The sequence below is a fragment of the Tamandua tetradactyla genome, chromosome 12 (assembly GCF_023851605.1).
Source record: "Tamandua tetradactyla isolate mTamTet1 chromosome 12, mTamTet1.pri, whole genome shotgun sequence".
Taxonomy (NCBI): Eukaryota; Metazoa; Chordata; class Mammalia; order Pilosa; family Myrmecophagidae; genus Tamandua; species Tamandua tetradactyla.
In genome coordinates this window covers 51,633,050-51,654,278 of record NC_135338.1, presented here as the reverse complement: position 1 = coordinate 51,654,278, position 21,229 = coordinate 51,633,050, and the positions used below count along the sequence as shown (strand labels likewise).

The 21,229-nt window shown below is 36.1% G+C and overlaps 1 protein-coding gene across 15 annotated transcripts in view; it reads left to right on the top strand.

Annotated features, from left to right (window-relative positions):
• Nucleotides 1–21,229, top strand: part of RPS6KA5 (ribosomal protein S6 kinase A5) — a 328,971-nt gene that overhangs the window by 62,053 nt on the left and 245,689 nt on the right. For 14 of the 15 annotated variants that reach the window (XR_013160427.1, XM_077123333.1, XM_077123324.1 and 11 more), the window contains one exon: nucleotides 8,565–8,636. The exons of the other annotated variant lie outside the window; for it this stretch is intronic. Coding sequence is in view for 12 of the 14 variants with exons in the window: in XM_077123333.1 (XP_076979448.1) it covers nucleotides 8,565–8,636 (72 nt within the window). In the remaining 2 variants the exon portion in view is untranslated. The remainder of the gene's footprint in view (nucleotides 1–8,564; nucleotides 8,637–21,229) is intronic. 15 annotated transcript variants of the gene reach the window in all.

Sequence of the window (21,229 nt, the reverse complement as noted above, 5' to 3'; positions counted from 1 at the left end):
AAACCCTGCCCTGCCAATATATTGTCTTTGCCTTCAAGAATAATTAGGGAACCATCTGCAAGGAATAGTGGCTAGTTCCCACTACAAGAGTACCCCTTTAATAAAAGCTGTGTAAACTTCCAACACATCAGTGCAGAATTATTCTGTGCAAATTGGGTGGTGCATGTAGTTTAGTATTAAGGTCTAAGGGTTGCCTCCTACTTCCCTCCCAGTACTATTTAATCATAATCTTTAGACGAACATATTCAAGTGTGTGACTGACAGGGGCTGAAATAGAGGCAAACTAGTGAACAGCAGATTCCAAGAGAAGCCTTAAATCCATTTAGGTATCCCCCTATATAATGAAGGGTAGAGAATTATAAGAGAATGACTTGTCTGCCTCAGGGGTCCAAGCCACACCACAAGTCTTAGACAAAAAGACACCTTGTGTGGAGACTGATCTTTTAAAATGGTGATTCTACCTTCTACTAATTGTGCCTAATCAGAGTTTTGGACTCTTGAATCATTAGATTATAACTTGTTTTACCTTTGGGGAGAACTAAAAAGAAGGGTGGGCAAAAGCATGTCTGGCAGAGGAAAATGAGTACAAATTTTAACTGAGAAATCAGATTTAAGGGATGATTTTGATTGCTGGATCATTATATAGATATACCTTTTTGCTTTTTTGTATATTGAAGTAGATAGAGAGAAATACCTGAAATCTCTGAATTATAATCCAACTACCTTGATCTCTGATAACGATTGTATAGCTCTTATCTTCTGCTCTTGTGATTATAAAAGCCTTGTTAGCTAACCTTCATTTGTACCCGTTATCCAGTTTTTCAACTTTAGAGGCCTGTAAGGTTTATTAATGAAGGATCTTGGGTCAGCCCATAATTAACCCACCCAAAATCCAAAGTTATCTTGATTTCTTTGGATTTAGGCTGGATTATCAAGACAGAATTTAACCAAAGTGGGCCCGTCTGAAATGCAATAGTTTAGACTTTAACTTACAAGTCACCTATACCTCAATCTGCGATTTTCTTACATAAGTTCTTTGACTAAGCATGTAATATAATCAATCTGCCTATGCTCAATGCTCAATGATTATATCCCCTCTAATTAGATCTTCAGAGGCCACTGTGCTCATTATCCTAAACCGTGCCCATCTTTTTCTCTAATAAAGCTATCAGGATTACTATAGTTTGGTGAGACAGATTTTGGGCCACTAGGCCATCTGCTTGTACTAAACACCTAGTAATAAAATCTTTCTCTCTTTGAAACCCTGGTGTTTTAGGAATTGGTTATTGGGCATGTCGGGCAAAAGAATCCATGGCCTTTGTCTGATAACACAAGCCACAATAAAATACCATCTGCTTTCAGATATTAAGGAAGACAATGGATAATTCTAATTATCTCTGATTAGCACAGACCTCTTTCTGGTACAGTTTGTCCTAGGCATGCTGGTAGTTCCAAATCAACTGATCAACAACAATTTCGATTTTACCAGGGCACCTGAATGACTCACAGATACAGAAATATATCAGCAATTGGGTGATGCTTATTTTAAATAAAATCTATAAATATTTTGTTTCTTCATAATAAATATTATCATTGTTGCTGGAAAGTTTCAGTTCATATTCTTAGGTTAACATTTAATTAAGAGAAATGTAGCTTATTTTGATACTTTCATGTTCAAAGGCTTCTAATCACAACAACAAAAGAACAGTATGGAAATGAGAACCACTTAGACACCTGGACCAGCATACGTGAATATGTGTTTGTCATCTCTTAGGATTCTGTCTAGTATGATATTTATCATTTTCTTTTATGTGGTTTACCATTAATACAATTAATGATATTGTGAACCATTCATTGTATGCTGTGAATGGATTGTGTGGTGTGAAGATTTCTCAATAAAAATATTTTTTTTAATAAAGAAAATTAAAAAGAGCATTGCTTTTTTGGTGTACATAGCCTCAAACCAGCACAGTCCCCAAATTTTGTCAGTCACATATCTGACTGAACCATGCACTTTAACATAAGAGTGTTAAAACAGCTCAGCTAAAGAGAAGTCTGAACTGAGACTTCTTGCTTCCCAAGAAACAGACTTTGCAATTCAAGCCCAGGCAAGATATTTGTGTGTTAAAACAAAAGAAACAGATTCTTATTGAAGAAAAAAATAATAGAATCTTCACAAATTAACGTTCAGAATGCCTAGGATGTATTCCCATATTACCTGGCATTTGAAGTACAATGAAAATAAAAAATATCTAAAGAGAAAAGAAAATCAGTTGAGTCCTGCTCTGGGATGAACGAGATATTAGAATTAGGAGCAGAGGATTTCAAAAACAGTTGCAGTAATATCCTTAAAAAAATAAAATGACAGGATTTTAGTGAATAAAAAAATAGGAAATGGTATCTGATAAATAGAAACAACAAAAAAGAACCAAAGGAAGTATGACAAATGAAAAAAAATACAGTATTTGAAATAAAAAATTCACTGGATGGATTTAATAGCCAAATACAGATGTCAGAGGAAAAAGCAAGTGAGCTTCAAGATAGAGCAATAGAGATAAACTAATATGAAGAACAGAGAGGAAACATACTGAAAAAAAAAAGAGCAGAGCCTCAGATATTTTTTAGATAATATCAAAGGAGAGGAAAGTGAATGGGTCAGAAATAATCTTTGAAAATTTAAGACCAAAATTTCCCAAACTTGATGAAACATGGAAATTAATGAGTACTCAACACCAAGCACAAGGAACCCAAAGAATCTTATATCAAGACACATCTTATATCAAGATACATCATAGTAAAACTGTTGACAGCCAAAGATAAAGAGCAAATATTGAAAGCAATAAAAGAAAAATGACACATTTCAAAGAGGATCAGGGATCTGCTTAATAACTGACTTCTCAGAAAACATAGAGGATGAAAGAGATTGGAGCAAACAATGTTGTTAATGTGCTGGAAAAAAAAAACACTTGCTAACACAGAATTCTTTTGTCATAGAAAGATATCCTTCAATTATGACCGTGATTCTGAAATTAAATAGTGGTAATGATAGTACAATCTTGTTAAAATACTAAAGCCACTGAATTGTACACTTTAAAAGAGTGAATTTTTTGGTATGTGAACTATATTTTGGTGAAAAATGTTTTAAAACCTAAGGTAAAATACTTTTTCAGATGAAAGAACTCAGAAAATTTATCACCTGCACTATAAGATATATCAGAGAAAGTTCTTCCAGACTGGTGGTAAATGATTTCAGATCACATTCTAAATCCTTAGGAAACAGAGATCATCGAAATGGTAAATACCCTGGCAAGTACAGAAGACTATCCTACCTTTCCCCACCTCTTTCTTCATAAATCATATTATAAAAGGAAAACCTATACCATTGAATTGTGAAGTTTATAACTTATGTAGAAGGTATTATATACCCCATATAATATGTAACACCAATAGCATAAAGAAAGGATGGTTGGGGTTTGTATATTTTATGTGAAGTGATATAGTATTAAGTGTAATAAAGTTATGACTAAGGATGTACATTATTTTGCTGGCTTGAAGCTGTTATGTACCCCTGAAAAGCCTTGTTCTTCTAATCCTAATTCAGTATTGTAGGTTGGAACCTTTTATTAGGTTGTTTCCATGGAGATGTGATACACATGAAAAAGTGGTCTTCTCAGGTAACTGCAAATTAAAACCACAATGAGGTACCACAAGATACCCACTAGAATGGCTACAATTTAAAAGTCTGGTAATGCCAATAATATGGTGGTATCTTATAAAGGTAAATATACACACTTACTGTACTGTGTAGTAATCCCTCTCCTAGGTATTTATCAAGTGAAATGAAAACATATGTCTGCATAAGCACTTCTACACAAATATTTATTGCAGTGTTACTCATAAAAGCCCCAAATTGGAAACAACACAAATGACCATCAGCTGGTGAAAGGAACAAATTGTGTTATATCTATACTATGGAATGCTACTCAGCAATAAAAGGGAATGAAGGAGTACAAAATGGTGAAACTCAGAATGTTAGACTAAGAGAGATGGAATGCAAAAAAAAGAAGCTGCTTACTGCGTAATTCTGTTTATATGAGATTCTAAAAAAGTCAGCTGGGGGCTGATGGTCAGCCAAGTAATACTCAAAAGAATATTCAGAAACTTGTTTTGTGATGTTACAGTTTTATATTTTGATTGTGGTAGAAACTTTATGACTGTACACAATTACCAACATCATCAAACTGTTCACATAAAATGAGGGAATTTTATTATATGTAAATTATGCCTCAATGGAACGTTTAAAAACTGTTGACTTTAGACTTTTGGTGCTCATATGTTTTTGGCGATTTGATCCTTTGAGCAAGAATTAAGATCTGTGAACTGTTTGCTTCTGTTTCTTGTCAATTCTAAAGTAAAATAATTAAAATGAGTAAAAAATCAGGCTTAAATGATGAATAATATTGTTTTGTTGCAACACCAGTGAAATTGTAGTTAATTTTATTAAATTTGGTATTTTTCATATCTTCAAGGAAAAAACAGATGAACCACAAGAAAATTGCTTGATAAACTCAGATAATAGCTTCAATGACTATTGCCAGAATTAAGATCTTTGTATCCTACCTTTTGTAGTTATAACTGTTTGGCTCCCAAGTGACATTAAAGTAGAAAAGACAAAATAAAGTAAAGGAATACTTTATGACAAGCTTGATCTTTGGTTCCACACACTAAACTGAAACCTTTGATCTTGGTGAGCTGGCTAAATGACATGGACCTGTTTAAGACTTACTGGTCTTCTTACTTTAAGGAGACAGGTTTCTTTAAGCAGAAACCTGTTGATGCTGGTTTGAAATTGTCATGTACCTCAGAAAAGCCATGTTTTCTTTCCTAATCCAATCTCATGGGGGCAGACCTATTGTTTAGGGTGGAAACTTTGATTGGATTGTTTACCTGGAGATGTGGCATACCCAATTGTGGGTGTGACACTTTGATTAGATGGAGATGTGACACTGCCCATTCAAGGTGGGTCTAGATTAGTTTACTGGAGTTCTTTAAAGGGGGAACATTTTGGAGAGAGAGTAGAGCCGACAGAGATGCAAACTTTGGAGGTGCTTGGAGTACCAACTGAGAGAGCAGATGTATTGACTTGAATGGAGATGCAGAGCCCAGTAGACATCACATGTGCCTCCCATGAGATACTAAGCAAGCCAGAACCCAGAGTTGTGTCCCAAAGGAGCCAAGTGAAGGTCCACAGATGTTTACAGCAGGATTCACTGGCGTCAGAAGCTGGAACCAACAGAATGGTGAACAAGGACCAGCAGACGCCAGCCACGTGCTTTCCAAGATCAGCCTTTCTTAAGTCACAGTATCTTTCCCTGAGTACTGTAGTCTGCTTGCTATTATGGCCTTAGAACTGTGAACTTGTAGTTCCCTTCTGAAAAGCCATTTGCGGTTATAGCATTTCGACAGCATTTAACAAACTAATATACCTGTTAAACTTGCCCATTGGACTCATAATTCTTAAGCAAGAAAAGATCAGTAAAAATGGACTCTAGGGAACTTGAGGTAAAAAAAAATCTGTTTTTCATAAGCTCAGGTCCAGGCTCTTTCCAAGCCAACCAATCTTGCATTTTAGTAGTACATAGAGCTGGAGGTATGTGGAAGGGGAGAACTACTCACACAATGTTATTAGCCAGGGTTCTGTAGAAAACAGAACCGATAGGTGGTATCTGTAAGTATTATGAGATTTTTCGAAGAACTGGCTTACGTGACTGTGGGGATAGGCAAGTCCAGATTCTGTAGGGCATTTGCAAGCTGGGAGGTCCAATAAAGGTTTTCAGTGAATTCCCCAGAAGAAACTGGCTGGCTGAAGCAGAGATGGAAATCCTCACTTCTGAATCATCATTTCTTCTTTTAAAGCCTTCAACTGACTGGATGTGAATTTACTCATTGTTGAAGGCAATCTCCTTATTGATTGTAGATGTAGTCAGCTGATGGATCGAATTAATTACTGAAAATTTAAGTCCACAAAATATCCTCCCAGTAACAGCCAAGCCAGTGCTTGCTTGACCAAACAGCTGGGTACCATAAACTGGCCAAGTTGACACATGAACTTGACAATCACACAAGCTTTGCCTTACTTTGCCAGCCACCTGGGGACAATCTAAATAGAAAAGCAATACAAAAATAAACTCTCAGCAGCTAAATTAAAGAGAAGAGAATCCTAAGAGAACATATCTTGTAGAAACTAGAGCAAACTTCTCCTTACTTGGAAACCTTCGCTGCCTTCCCATCACAGTAAGGTATTCCCTTAGTGCTTTTCATCTTGAGACCTGTTAATTCTTTTTCCGGGTTATAGGAGATTAGGGGAAATCTGGAGGTCTTGTTGCAGGCAAAGTGTTAATTTATATCAGGAATGAAATAATAGTGATGGTAGATTATGAATAAAAACAGTCTTCCACAGACCATTGGAAAGATCTTTGTCAATGACTAGGGTTTCTTTGATAGTGTTCTTTGTAGTACAAAGTGTGATTGCTTTGTGAGCTCTTTTATTTCCTATGAGAATAATGCTGTCGTTAGTGAAGAAAGGCTGAAGTAGCTGCATATCAAAAGATATTTTTCCTTGTCCTCCTAATCGAACAGCAGATATAGATATGAGAGAAATACAATGCTTTTGGAAAGCTGGCCTTTACATATTTTATAGTAAATGAAACATGACTCCAAATAATGAGACAAAGTAATATTTTGAACATTTTCAGTGTTAAGCTTTTTTGACAGTTTTGCATTTAATTAGAAGAGATCCAAATCATTGTTTCAAGAATGATTGTCTCCTGCTTTTAATATGATTTGCTTGACGAACTAGAAAAGAATATGCTTTGTGAGCTTATGATAATCTCTCTGTTTTGGTATTCATTTTAGGTTTTTATTGATGTCACTGAACTGTAGACCATGGACAGTACATTGATTTGTGGCCACTATAAAATTATGTGTTTGGTTAAGCTTTGGAAAGACACTGAAGTTACTTATTCTATGAAGTCTTTAATTCTAGAAGTTTTTAATTGAGTCTAATTTTCTTAAAGTTGTAGTCTTAAAGTATTAACTTATTTACAAACACATATAATCATTGTATAAATTTATTAACTTATTTGTTCTTCATTGTAGTCCTATGGGTAGATATTGTTTTATTCTCTACCATTTCATTATGGAAAATTTCAGATATACAGAAAATTTGAAAGAATCATGCATTGAATATTTTTACACTCACTGTCAGGATTCTACAGCTAACCTTTTGTGTATTTTTGCTTTATCATATACATTTCCATATCTTTATTCATCATCAGTCCTTCTTAGTTTTTTTTTTTTTCTTTTTTTGGCTTTTTTTGGCATGGGCAAGCACTGGGAACCGAACCCGGGTCTCTGTCATGCCAGGCAAGAGTTCTGCCTGCTGAGCCACCGTTGCACCACCCTCCATCTTACTTTTTAATGCATTTCAGCGTAAGTTGCTGACATCAGTATACTTTGAGGGTAGTTATCTTTATTGTCCTGTTTTATACTAGAAGATACTGAGATACAGAGAAATTAATTTACCCATGGACACATAGCTTGTTAGTGGTAGAACTGGCCCAATCCTCTCTTAAACACTCTTACAGACTGCTAGTTCACATAATGTTCACTTATTAATTAGTGTTAAACCATAAAAATAACTTTCTTGTTAAATATATTTGACAAATATAGTATCCCAGTCTTGGAGATTCACAGTGCATACTTTCATAGTACAGGATCTGTGGGATTCAGCAGTTAAGAAACTTTAAGCCAGCCATTTCCAAATTTATTTGACAAGAGCTTTCTGTTCCCCATCTTTACTGCAAACATAATACCCACTATTGGCTCATAGGATAGTACCAGGATTCAATGGAACTTACTTTGGAAAAATGCTCATTTATAAGATAACCTAATATTGTTCATTTAGGATAGAATATATTTTTGAAGAGTTTATAGTTTTAAACATGGTCCTAGAGTTGGCAGGTTTCATAGAGATCATTGAGGCCAATGCTTTCATTTCAAAGATGAGGGAATAAAAAGGAGGGTGGACAAGTGACTGTGTATTGCTAAGATGTGCTCAAGTACTTTGTGGCAGAAATGGGACTAGAACTCAGCTGAATACCTAGGAGTGGCATTTAGTAGACACTTAGTAAATAGTTGTTGAATCAATGAATAAATCTAAATCTGTCCAGTTTTTTACCTATTACCTATCTATATATTACATTTTTGTAATTTTCTGATTATTGGTCAGAATATAATCTATTAATTAACTCTTAATTTATATATTAACTTATTCTCTGGTATTTGTGAAATACAGTTGCTAAATTCTAAAATAAAATTTTATTGTAATGTATATAAAAAAATTTCATAAAACATAGCTATACAATTAAACAAATCATTATAAAAATTTACCTGGTTCAACTACCCAAATCAAGAACTAGAACCTTGTTGGCACCTCAGAGGTCCCTATGTGTTCCTTCTTGTTGCTGATCCATTAATTACTTCTTTTTTCTCTTTCTTTTTAGCTAATTTAACAGGACATACAGAGAAGGTGGGGATTGAAAATTTTGAACTCCTGAAAGTCCTAGGAACTGGAGGTAAGTCTTAGATTAATTCTTGAAAAAAAAAGTACGTGTTTATTCATATGACAAAGGATTGCTATCTCCAATAGAGAAATTAATTGAAACTTAAGAAACAGGAGGAATCCAGTAGGAGAACTGTCAAAGAACATGAATAGTTCATTTTCAGAGGAAGAAATACAAAAGGCAAAAACTGAAAAAATTGGCGAAGATTTAAGGAAACTAAGTCCTCTCACTCTGCTGTTGGGAATGTAAATTAGTTCATTTTTCACACCGGGCAATCTGAGAATAATTTTTTAAAAATCACTAACTTAGAGAGCTTGCTATTTGCTAAGTACTCTCTCCATGAAGTACCTTAATTTGATTAATTTGATTGACTTATTAAATCCTCACTCAACATTATTGATTTCAGTGCACATCGTTTGTAATAATGAAAAACTTAAGACTCTTCAGAAGTTTGGGTTTGGGTAAAAGGATCATGGAACTTTTGTACAATAGAATTGAAATGGTCTATACTTACTGTGCTGGTTTGAAAGGATTTATGTACCCTAGAAAAGCCATGTTTTAATTCTAAACAGTCTTAAGATAGCAACGGTTTCTTCTAATCCCTATTCAGTACTATAGGTTGGGAACTTGATTAGGTTGTCTTCGTGGAGATGTGACTCAATCAACTGTGAGTATTAAACTTGATTAGGTGGAGACATGTTTCCACCCATTCTTGATTGGTTTACTGGAATCCTATAAAAAAAGAAGTATTTTGGAGAAAATTTCAGAATGCCGCAGAACCACAAAGCAGAGAGTGCCTTTTGAGAACAATGAGAAAGCCACAGCAGAACCGAGCAGAGCCGCGAGGCCAAAAGAACCAGAGTCCACCAGCCAGCGACCTTTGGAGATTCTGAGAGAGCAGAGCATGACAACAGAACTACAAGAGAGAAAGTCACGAGATTCCAAGAGAGACAGAGTCCACCAGCCAGCGACCTTTGGAGACGAAGAGGAACATACCTGGGGGAACTTCATGAGGAAGCTAGCAGATGCTGTGTTTGCCATATGCCTTTCTACTTGAGAGAGAAACCCTGAACTTCATCAGCTTTCTTGAATCAAGGTATCTTTTCCTGGATGCCTTAGATCAGATAGTTCTATAGACTTGCTTTAATTGGGACATTTCCACAGCCTAAAAACTGTTAACTTGCAACTTATTAAATTTACTTTTTAAAAAGCCATTCTGTTTGTGGTATATTGCATTTTGGCAGCTAGCAAACTAGAACACTTAGTAACATGGGAAGTTCTCCAAAATATCACAAGAGGAAAAAGACTATAGAAGAGAATATATATCTAATACACTACTTCTGTAATTTAACAATTGTATGAATGCATATGTATATATGTACATAGGGAAATCTCTGAATCTACACCAAAAGATGACAGTAGTTATTCCTGGGTGGTGGGATCTTGATTTTTTGTTTTATATGTTTCTGTTTCTTCTGGGTTTTGACAACCACTGCTGTTGTTGCTCAGGAGTCAGTGTAGCTTCACAAGCATAAGACCTATGCAGTTGCACAAAACTTTCACTTTGAAGACCCCTTCATTTGGTTTAATGTTCCATTGTCACTGATTTGAAATTCTTTATAATTCACAAACAAGGAGCCCCACTTTTTCATTTTGCACTGGGCCGCCCCAATAGTAGCTGGTCCTCTCAGGAGTGAACCCTGCTTCGTCAGCTCTTCCCCTGAATGTGTTGCTCTACTCCACTACTACCACTGTGAAAATTTGCTGCTTTATTTGTCTTTTCTTCAGGTTGAAGTGAAAAACCTCTTGATAGGGAGACTTTTGACTCTTTTTTTCTAACATCAGATTCTTTTTCTCCACCATTGACTCTTTTCCTAGAAGGGGAATGAGAATATCAGAAGGCAGACCATTTTTCTTCCCTATTAAAGTTTAGTTTCACATTCTCTCAGGACCTGTGCTGCTTCCTTGATTCCCAGCCCCTGACAGGATGAATTGCAGGTATCTATATTACGTTGTCTGTCCATGCCTTTCAAATTGCCAAACGCGTTAGCAGGGGAAAGATCTTTCTTCAGGGCTTCCATAGATAGTCCCAGCCACTGGCCTAGGTTCATATGCATCTGTGTTAATTCACATATAAAAATTGGTTTTAGGTCAGTAGGAAACAAGCCTTCTTGCCTAGTCTTGTCACACAAGGTCTTCATAACATCCCTGTGTAGTGTAGCATACTGTGTAGAACCAGTGAATATGCCCAAGAAACTTTTCCCATTGCTTATTCCCATCAACTAAACTTTTTATTGTCAGGTATAGCTTAGTGTGATCATCAAGTTGGAGACTTTGCTGTGTATTCCTTCCTTCAGATAATTTGTAAAGATATACTTAAAAACAGAAACAAAAATAAAACTAGCCCCATCCCACCCTATCCCTAAGAAATCGTCCTTTCAAAATGTCAAAATAATGTTTTTAGCCCCCTTTATCCCTCTTTGTTTCCTGTTTCTAAGGCAGCATCTACTCAAAGGGGAACGAGTCACAATCCTCAAATTTTCTTAAAAATATTAGTTGTCATATATTGTCTGAAGCTTTTTGAAGTCAATTTATGTTATGTCCATAGAATCTGTTTCATCTTCATGGTTTTTTTTTTTTGGTGGTGGGGGGTGGTCAGCTTTATTGAGATATACCATACAATTCATCCATTTAAGATATACAGTTCAGTGTTTTAAAATATATTCAGACTTGTGCATCTATCACCACAATTTTAGATTTTCATCACCTGAAAAAGAATTCCTATACCCTTTAGTGATCACTCTGTATCCTCCCATCCTTTCCTGCCCTAAGCAATCATTAATCTGCTTTTGGGCTCTCTATATTTTCTTGTTCTAGACATTTCATATAAATGGAATCATAAAATATGCAGTGTTTTATGACTGACTACTTTGACTTAGCGTGATGTTTTCAAGGTTCATCCTTACAGTGTGTTTCAGTATTTCATTCTTTTCTGTGGTCAAGTAATATTCAGTTTTACAGATATACACATTTTGTTTATCCATTCATTAGTTGATGGACATTGGCTTCTTTCCATTTTTTTTGGCTATGATGAATAATGTTATGAACATTCATGTGAAAGTTTTTATGTAAACATATGTTTCATTTCTCTTGGGTGTATACCTAGGAATGGAATTTCTGATTCAAATGGTAATTCTATGTTTAACTTTTTGAGGAATTGCCAGACTGTTTTCCAACGTGGCTGAACCATTTTACATTTCTACCAGCAATTGTATAAGCGTTCTGATTTCTCTACATCTGACCACCACTTATGTATTAGTTAGGTTCTTTAGAGAAACAGAATCAGCAGGAGATATCTGTAAATATAAAATTTTTAAGTGTCTCATGCGACTTTGGGGATGTAAGAGTCCAAGATTTGTAGGGCAGGCCATGAGCTGGCAGTTCCAATGAAGGTCGTCAACGAACTCTCAGGAGAGGCTGGGTGGCTGATTGCCTCTTCTGAATCCTCCTTAAAAGCCTTCTGGTGATGAGATCAAGCACAGGGTGATGCTTGATCTAATCACCATATCAGCTATGGGTGCAATCCAACATGGTCGTGATTTAAGTCCATGAAACCTCCTCACAGCAACAGGCAGGCCAGTACTTGCAGGACCAAACAACCAGGCACCACCACTTGACCAAGATGACATATAAAACTGACCATCACAATTTATTATCTGACCTTTTAATTATACATCCTAGTTGGTGTGAAATAGCTTAGATTGATTCTTTAGAATCAAACTGATTAATGCTTCTTGCTGTCCAACTTAAATGATTAAATCATTGAGGTTAGTTCACTCACTTTTAGATATTTTGCATGAAGTCATGTACAGTTTTAAATTTGTGGCAGGCAGAGTTATATGCCTTCCCTCCTAACTTTATTCCAGTTTTAAGTAATCCTTGATGTCAGAAAGATCTTCTTATTTTCCTTTTTTTGCTACAGGTTAAGCTTAGAAATTTTTAAGGTGGTAAGAAACTGGAAAAATATACATGCTTTAACTTAAATTTTAACCTATATTACTTGAAGAGTTTTTAGTGTATTGGTATGTTTTTTTTCTGTTGGAATTCATCTTTAATTCAGTAATATAAATCACCAGGAAAATAGAATTTGGATTAACAGAAATTTTCTTACCAGATAACTTTTCTAGATAATGCCTTGTATGTAATAGTCTCTCAGTAAATATTTATTAAATGAATGGATAAAGGAATGAATGATGAGGGTAGTGCAATGGTGGCTCAGTGGCAGAATTCTCGCCTGCGGTGCCAGAGACTGGATTTGATTTTTTTAGCCCAGGCTAAAAAAAAAAGGAATAAATTGATGAGTAAATTTATTCCATATAGTAAGGGATTTCTATAGAGATCCTTGAATATTGGAAAGCAAATTACTATTTTTATTTGAAATGTTTACATTGACATTCTATATGCTAGTAATTAGACCTTACATTCTTTTTGTGTTAAAAGTTTTAGAAATGTCAGCATTTATGCTGTATACCAAAAGCAAAAATTTACTAAAAACATGAGCACAATTGTTCCAATGAAACAACAATTACATATTTTTAACTTCTGTTTTTGATTAACTCATTTATAATAGATTTAGTGTTTTTTTTTAAGAGTTGTTACATTTTAATACTTTTTTTGAATGCTGTATGGTGGGGGTCAGATTTCATTCTTTTTACATGTGACTGTTTCCTTATTGTGGCACTGATTTAGTTAGTTTTTTTTTTTAAGTTTTTTTATTGTATAGTACAACATATATACAAAGCAGAGAAATAAAAAGGCAATAGTTTTCAAAGCACTCTTCAACAAGTGGTTACAGGACAGATCCCAGGGTTTGTCATGGGCTACCATACGATCTTCTCATATTTTTCCTTCTAGCTGCTCCAGAATATAGGAGGCTAGAGGGCTTAAATATTTTTTACCATCACAATTGACTTTCTTTCTTTCTTTTTTTTTTTTGGTGAAAAATAACATATATACAAAGAAGCTATAAATTTCCAAGCACAGCACCACAATTAATTGTAGAACATATTTCAGAGTTTGACATGGGTTTGAAATTGACAGTTTCACAATTTTAGGTTTTACTTCTAGGTGCTCTAAGAAATGAGAGATTAAAGGAGATACCTATTTAACGATTCAGCATTCATATTTATTTGTTAAATCCTATTTTCTCTGTAAAACTCCACCATCACCTTTGATTTTCCATACCTCTCTTTAGGGTTGTTTGGGCTGAGGCAATTCTAAATTTTTGATATTGGAAGGGTCTGTCACTAATATGGAGTAGGAAGTTGGAACTATCTGATGTTCTGGAGAGGCAGGGCTAGGTTTCAGGACTTATCTGGACCAGGGATCCAGATAAGTTGTAGGTTTGTGGAAAGTTATTCTAGAGCATGGAACCCTTGTGGAATCTTATATATTGCCCTAGGTGTTCTTTAGGATTGGCTGGAATGGTCCTGGTTGGGGGTTGGCAGGTTATGATAGGTAGCAAGGTCTACCTAAAGCTTGCATAAGAGCAACTTCACGAGTAACCTCTTGTCTCTATTTCAACTGTCTCTGCCACTGATACTTCATTAATTACTCTTCTTTCCCTTGTTTTGATCAGGATGGAATTGTTGAACCAATGGTGCCAGATCTGGATTTATCCCTGGGAGTCATCTCCCACGTTGCCAGGGAGACTTTCACCCCTGGATGTCATGTTCAACGAAGCGGGGAGGACAATGATTTCACTTGCAGAGTTGGGCTTAGAGAGAGACTGAGCAACAACAGAGGTCCTCCAGAAGTAACTCTTAGGCATGCCTATAAGTAGTCTAAGCTTCTCTGCTACCTACATAAGCTTCATAAGAGTAAGCCTCATGATCGAGGGCATGGCCTGTTGATTTGGGTGTCCCTCAGGTATGATGCAGTATCAGGGGATTCCATGATGGTAAGGTTTAATAGTTTCATATTCTTTCTCCCCTCCCTCAGGGGACATTGCCAATACTTTTTGATTATCTGCTTAATATACTCTAGGATGTTTCCAGGCATTACAATAATAATCTGTACAGGATTAAAGGACTCTTTCTCATTCTGTGCTCCCTTTGTTTCAGTTGTTCAAATGATCTATACGGATAGGTTGAATTAGATCACGCACTACAGAAAATTTCAGTTCCAGACCAAATAGACCTTTCTTCCATTGGTCTCAAAGAGTATATGTGGTTCTAAAACATAGACACTGTCTTCCTTACTGCTATATTCTGAATTACTTTAACCCCAACCTGTTCAGCCTCGTTCTCATCTTTATCAAGTTATGTACATAAAACAGCCACTCAAAATCCAGAAATAATAAACACCACTCCAGACGTAATGTGTCTGCTCTAAAAGTTTACAGTCTAGGCCCCTGTTTTCTTATAAGCATTTTCTAAAGGTGACCATACCATTCTTGTTCTTCTGTTTCTGGCTTATTTTGTCTCACCAAATGTCCCACATGTTCATTCACATAGTTGCACTCTTCACGATTTGTTCCTTTTTGTAGCAGCACAACCTTCATTCATAAGTATACCCCATCATTCGCCAATCTACTTCTCCGTCAGAGCATCCTTCAGCCACCTGCATTCATTGGGCTTCATGTAGAGGGCCCAAAGTCCACAGTCCATCAACATTCTCAATTTTAGATACGTTCATTGTTCCCAAGAGAAAGAAAACCAATAAACACATCCTCACCAAATAGGAAATCTAAACCTCCTCTTAACTCTTGTCCCTCACCCCATTATTTACCTCTGCTATTACTGTAGTAGTGCTGATGGTTTCCTTTTGAACATAGCTCATAGCATGGAATAGCAGTTTCCCCCTGTACCTTGGATTCAAACACTCTTTATACAAGAATCATATCTTTGAAGCAAGAACTCATTCATATTTCTAATGTGAATCAGTGGGACACACATGTCTCTACAACCCCTTTCAATCTTGTTCATCTTCAGTATGGTAATATTACTCCTAGACCCACTAGAGAATCGTCTTCACTCCTATTTATTCCCTTACATTGGAGTTTAACCTCATTAGCTAATGGCTCACCCATCTCCAGCTTCTTTGTATCTCTAAGTCCCCTCTATTCTTTATTATAAGCCTCTGATTATACCTTTATACTGGTCATAAAAGTGGAATCATACAGTATCTATCCTTTTGTGTCTGGCTAATTTCGCTCAGCATTATGTCCTCAAGGCTTATCCATTTGTCATGTGCTTCAGGACGTCATTTTGTCTTAGCATTGCATAATATTTCATCGTATGTATATACCACATTTTATTGATCCATTCGTCTGTTGATGGGCATTTGGTTTGTTTCCATCTTTTGGCGATTTTGAATAATGCTGCTATGAACATCGGTGTGTAAGTGTCTGTTTGCGTCATTGATTTCAGCTCTTCTGGGTATATACCCAGTAGTGCTGTTGCTGGGTCATAGGGGAACTCGATATTTAGTTTCCTAAGGAACCGCCAAACAGTTTTCCATAGTGGCTGCACCATTATACATTCCCATTAGCAGTGTATAAGTGTCCCAGCATTTATAGTTTCCTGTTTGTTTAATAGCAACCATTCTTATATAGGTGTGAGGTGATATCTCATTGTAGTCTTGATCTGCATTTCCTTTATAGCCAGTGAAAATGAGCATCTCTTCATGTGCTTTTGAGCCATTTGTATTTGCTCTTCAGAAAAATGCCAATTCATATCTTTAGCCCATTTTACAATTGGGTTGCTTGTTGCTTGTTCTTTGTTGTTGAGTTGTATGATTCCTTTGTATATACAGGAAATCAAAACTGATATGTGATTTCCAAATATTTTTCTCCCATTGAGTTGGTTGCCTCTTCACCTTTCTGACAAAGTCTTTTGAGGTGTGGAAGCATTTGATTTTGAGGAGTTCCCATTTATCTGTTTTTTTTTTTGTTGCGTGTGCTTTGAGTGTAAAGTTTAGGAAGCTACCTCCTATAACTAGGTCTTGAAGATGTTTCCCTGCGTTTTATTCTAGAAGCTTTATGGTACTAGTTCTTTCATTTAGATGTCTGATCCACTTTGAGTTAATTTTTGTGTAGGGTGTAAGATAGGGGTCCTCTTTCATTCTCTTGGCTATTGAGATCCAGTTCTCCCATGCCCAATTATTGAAAAGACTATTTTGTCCCAGTTCAGAGGATTTGGGGGCCATGTCAAAAATGATTTGACCATAAATCTATGCATCTATTTCTGCACTCTTGATTCAATTCCGTTGGTCAGTGCTTCTGTCTTTGTACCAGTACCATGCAGTTTTGACCACTGTTGCTTCATAATAGGTTGTAAAGTCAGGGAGTGTTAATCCTCACACTTCGTCCTTCTTTTGTAGGATGCATTTAGCTATTCGGGGTCTCTTTCCCTTCCAGATGAATTTCATCGTTGGCTTTTTCAAATCTTCCAAGTAGGTTGTTGGAATTTTGATTGGTACTGTGTTGAATCTGTAGATCAATTTGGGGAGAAGTGACATCTTAACTACATTTAGCCTTCCTATCCGTGAGCAGGGAATATCTTTCCACCTGTTAGGTCTTCTTTGACTTCTTTAAGCAATGTTATGTAGTTTTCTGTGTTTAAGTCCTTTAGGTCCCTAGTTAAGTTCATTCCTAAGTATTTTAATTCTTTTAATTGCTTTTAATTTTGATTCTTTTAATTGCTACTTTGAAAGGAACTTTTTCCTTAACTGACTCCTCAGTTAGGTCATTCCTTGTGTATAGAAATGTTACTGATTTTTGCACCTTAATTTTATATCCCGCCTCCTTGCTGAATTTGTTTATTAGCTCAAATAACTTTGCTGTAGATTTCCCAAGGTCTTCCAAGTATAGTATCATATCATCTGCAAATAATGAGAATTTTACTTCTTTCTTTCGAATTTGGATGCCTTTTATTTCTTTGTCCTGCCTGATTGCTCTACCTAGAACTTCTAGCACAAAGCTGAATAGTAGTAATGACAGTGAACATCTTTGTCTTGTACCTGATCTTAGGGGGAAAGCTTTCAGTCTCTCTCTCCATTGCGTATGATGCTGGCTGTCGATTTTTCATATATTCACTTTATGATATTGAGGTAGTTACCTTTGATTCCTTTAAATGCTTTTTTAACATCAATCAAGATGATCATGTGATTTTTCTCTTTCCATTTGTAATGTGCTGTATTACATGAATTGATTTTCTTGTGTTGAGCCATAGTTGCATTCCTGGTATAAACCCCACTTGGTCATGGTGTATAATTCTTTTAACGTGTGATTGGATTCGCTTTGCTAATATTTTATTGAGAATTTTTGTATCTAAGTTCATTAGGGAGATTGGCCTGTAGTTTTCCTTTCTTATAGCATCTTTACCCAGTTTTAGTATTAAAATGATATTAGCTTCATAAAATAAGTTAGATAGAGTTCTTTTTCCTGAATTTTTTAGAAAAGTTTGAGCAGGATAGGCATTAGTTCTTTATGGAATGTTTGATAAAATTCCCCTTGAAGCCATCTGGCCCTAGGCTTTTCTTTGCAGGGAGATTTTTGATGACTGTTTGAATCTCTTTACTTATGATTGGTTTGTTGAGATCTTCTATTTCTTTTTAGTCAGTGCAGCTTACTTGTGTTCCTCCAGGAATTTATCCATTTCATCTGGGCTGTCTAGTTTGTTGGTTCATAGTTGTTCATAGTATCCTCTTATGATTTCTTTTATTTTTTTCAGGGTCTGTGGTAATGTACCCCTTCTCATATCTGATTTTATTTGCATCCTCTCTCTCTTTTTCTTTGTCAGTCTTGCTAGTGGCCCACCAGTTTTATTGATTTTCTCAAAGAACCAAAACTTTTGGTTTTATTGATTTTTTCTATTGTTCTTTTATTCTCACATTCATTTATCTATGCTTTAATCTTTGTTATTCCTCTTCTTCTGTTTGCTTTTTGGTTTGCTATACTTTCTTGAGTTCCTCCAGGTTTGCTGTTAAGTCCTCGATTTTTGCTCTTTCTTGTTTTTTAATATAGGCATTTAGGTCAATAAATTTCCCTCTCAGCAGAGCCTTTGCTACATCCCATAAGTTCTGATAAGTTGTATTCTCATTTTCATTCATCTGCAGATAGCTACTGATTTCTCTAGGAATTTCTACTTTGACCCGCTGGTTGTTGAAGAGTGTGTTATTTAATCTCCATATATTTGTGAATGTTCTCGTTCTTTGGTGATTGTTGAAATCCAGCTTTATCCTATTGTGATCAGAGAAAATCCTTTGAATAATTTCAATATTTTAATATTATAAATACCTGTTTTGTGCCCCAGCATATGCTCTATCCTGGAAAATGTTCCATGAGCACTAGAGAAGAATGAGTAATTTTGTGCTTTGGGATGCAATGACCTATCTGTTAAGTCTAATTTATTTAACAAATTATTTAACTTCTCTATTTCCTTTTTGATCTTCTGTCTTGTTGACCTATCTATAGAGGAGAGTGGTGTTTTGAAGTCTCCTACTATTATTTTTGAAACATCTATCGCTCCTTTCAGTTTTGCCATGTCTGTCTTATGTGCTTTGGAGTTCCTTGTTTGGAAACATAAACATTTGTGATTGTTATATCTTCTTGGTGAATTGACCATTTAATTAGTATATAGTGTCCTTCTTTGTCTCTTTTCATGTCCTTACATTTAAAGTCTATTTTGTCTGAAATTAGTATAGGTTCTCCTGTTTTCTTTTGGTTAAAACTTGACGTGGAAAATCTTTTTCCATCCTTATGCTTTCAATCTATTTGTATCCTTGTGTCTAAGATGACTCTCTTATAGGCAGCATATAGCTGGATTATGTTTCTTAATCCATTCTGCTTATCTGTATTTTTTAATTGGTAAGTTTAGTCCATAAACAGTCAAAGTTATTACTGAAATGCGTTTCTTGATTCCACCATCTTTTTAAATTTCATTTGTCAAATCTATGTATTCTTTTCCTTCTTTTTCTTTGTAATCTTTAAATTACCTTAGTGGTGCTCTTCAGTTCTGTGCCCTCCTCCAGATCTCCCTCTCCTGTCTATTTTTTTCAGTTGGCAGAACTTCTTTTAGTATTTCTTGTAGGGCCGGTCTCTTGTTAGACAGATTCTTTCATGACTTTTTTGTGAAAACTTTAATCTTTCCCTCAGTTTTGAAGGACAGTTTGTCTGGGTGCAGATTTCTTGGCTGGAAGACTTTCTTTTTCAGGACCTTGAATATAGTATACCACTGCCTTCTTGACTCCAGGGTGCTAGTTGAGTAGTCTGAACTCAGTCTTATTTGATTTCCCATGTATGTAGTAGATAGTTCTTCTCTTGCTGCTTTTAGGGTTTTCTGCTTCTCTTCAACATTTTACAGACTGATTAGTGTTGTGCCTTGGAGAAGGCCTATTTGGATTTATTCTGTTTGTAGTTTTTTGGGCTTCTTTGATTTGTGTATTTATGTCCTTTATGCGGGTTGGGAAGCTTTCCCCTATTATATCCTCAACTACTCTACCTGGCCCTTTTACTCCTCTCTCTTCTCCTTCTGGGACACCAGTGATTCTTATATTTGTGTGCTTTGTTCTGTCTATCATTTCCTTGAGTTATCATTGAATTTTTCCCATCTTTTTTTTGCTGTTTACTATCTTGAGTCTTCGAAGTCAATTATCTTGTTCTCCGTATCATGTATTCTTTTTTCTGACTCTTCAAATCTGGTGTTATGTGCCTCTAGTATATTTTTTATTTGGTCAGCACCATCTTTAATCTCTATGATATCTGCTATTTTTCTGTTTATTCTTTCAAATTCCTCTTTATGCTCTTCTGCTGTCTTCTTGATCTCCTTTATGTCATTTGCTGTCCCACTTATTTTATTAAGTAGAGTTGTATGAACATCTTTGACTAGTTGTTCCAACGTCTGTGACTCTTCTGGTGTTTTAATTTGGTTATTAGGCAGGGCTATATCTGTCTTCATTGTGATATGCTTAGTGATCTTCTGCTGTCTTCGTGGCATGTAAATATCTTGATTGATTTATTTTGGGAGTTGATTTCTTTCCATAGTCTAAGGCCTTGTGTTTTCAGAATGGTTGTACAGCAGGGAGCAGGGTACAGGGTGGGCACTTAGTGCTGTGATTTCAGGGCAGGTGTGGGCGCAGGTTTGGGATGTTGCACTGATGTTTATGAATGTGGGGGCCCAGTGGCTAGGGAGGACGTAGCTGTGCGGGTGCACTGATCTGAGTGATATAACCCCAGTGGGTCCTGGTCTATGGCATGCAGCTCTCTGTGTGTGCATGCATAGAGCTGTGCATTAGGTTGGCATTATGCCTTCATGGATTGGGGACAGATGTGACCAGTTGCGCAGACCAGCACTTTCTTAGAGCTGGGAAGTGTGGCTCAGGGCTGTGTACATGCGCAGTTGTAGGAGTGCTGTAATGTGCAGTTTCCATAGTTGAATGATGTGATTGGGGCCCCTTGCACGTGCGTGGACATGGGAGTACCGTAAATGGATGTGCAGAGCTCAAGCAGGGTGGAATGAGGCTGTGTGACACTATGGGGGGATCAGTTGTATCCTAGGTATGGAGGTCAGTGCCTTCAGCCTTTATGCTCTGATAGAAGCCCG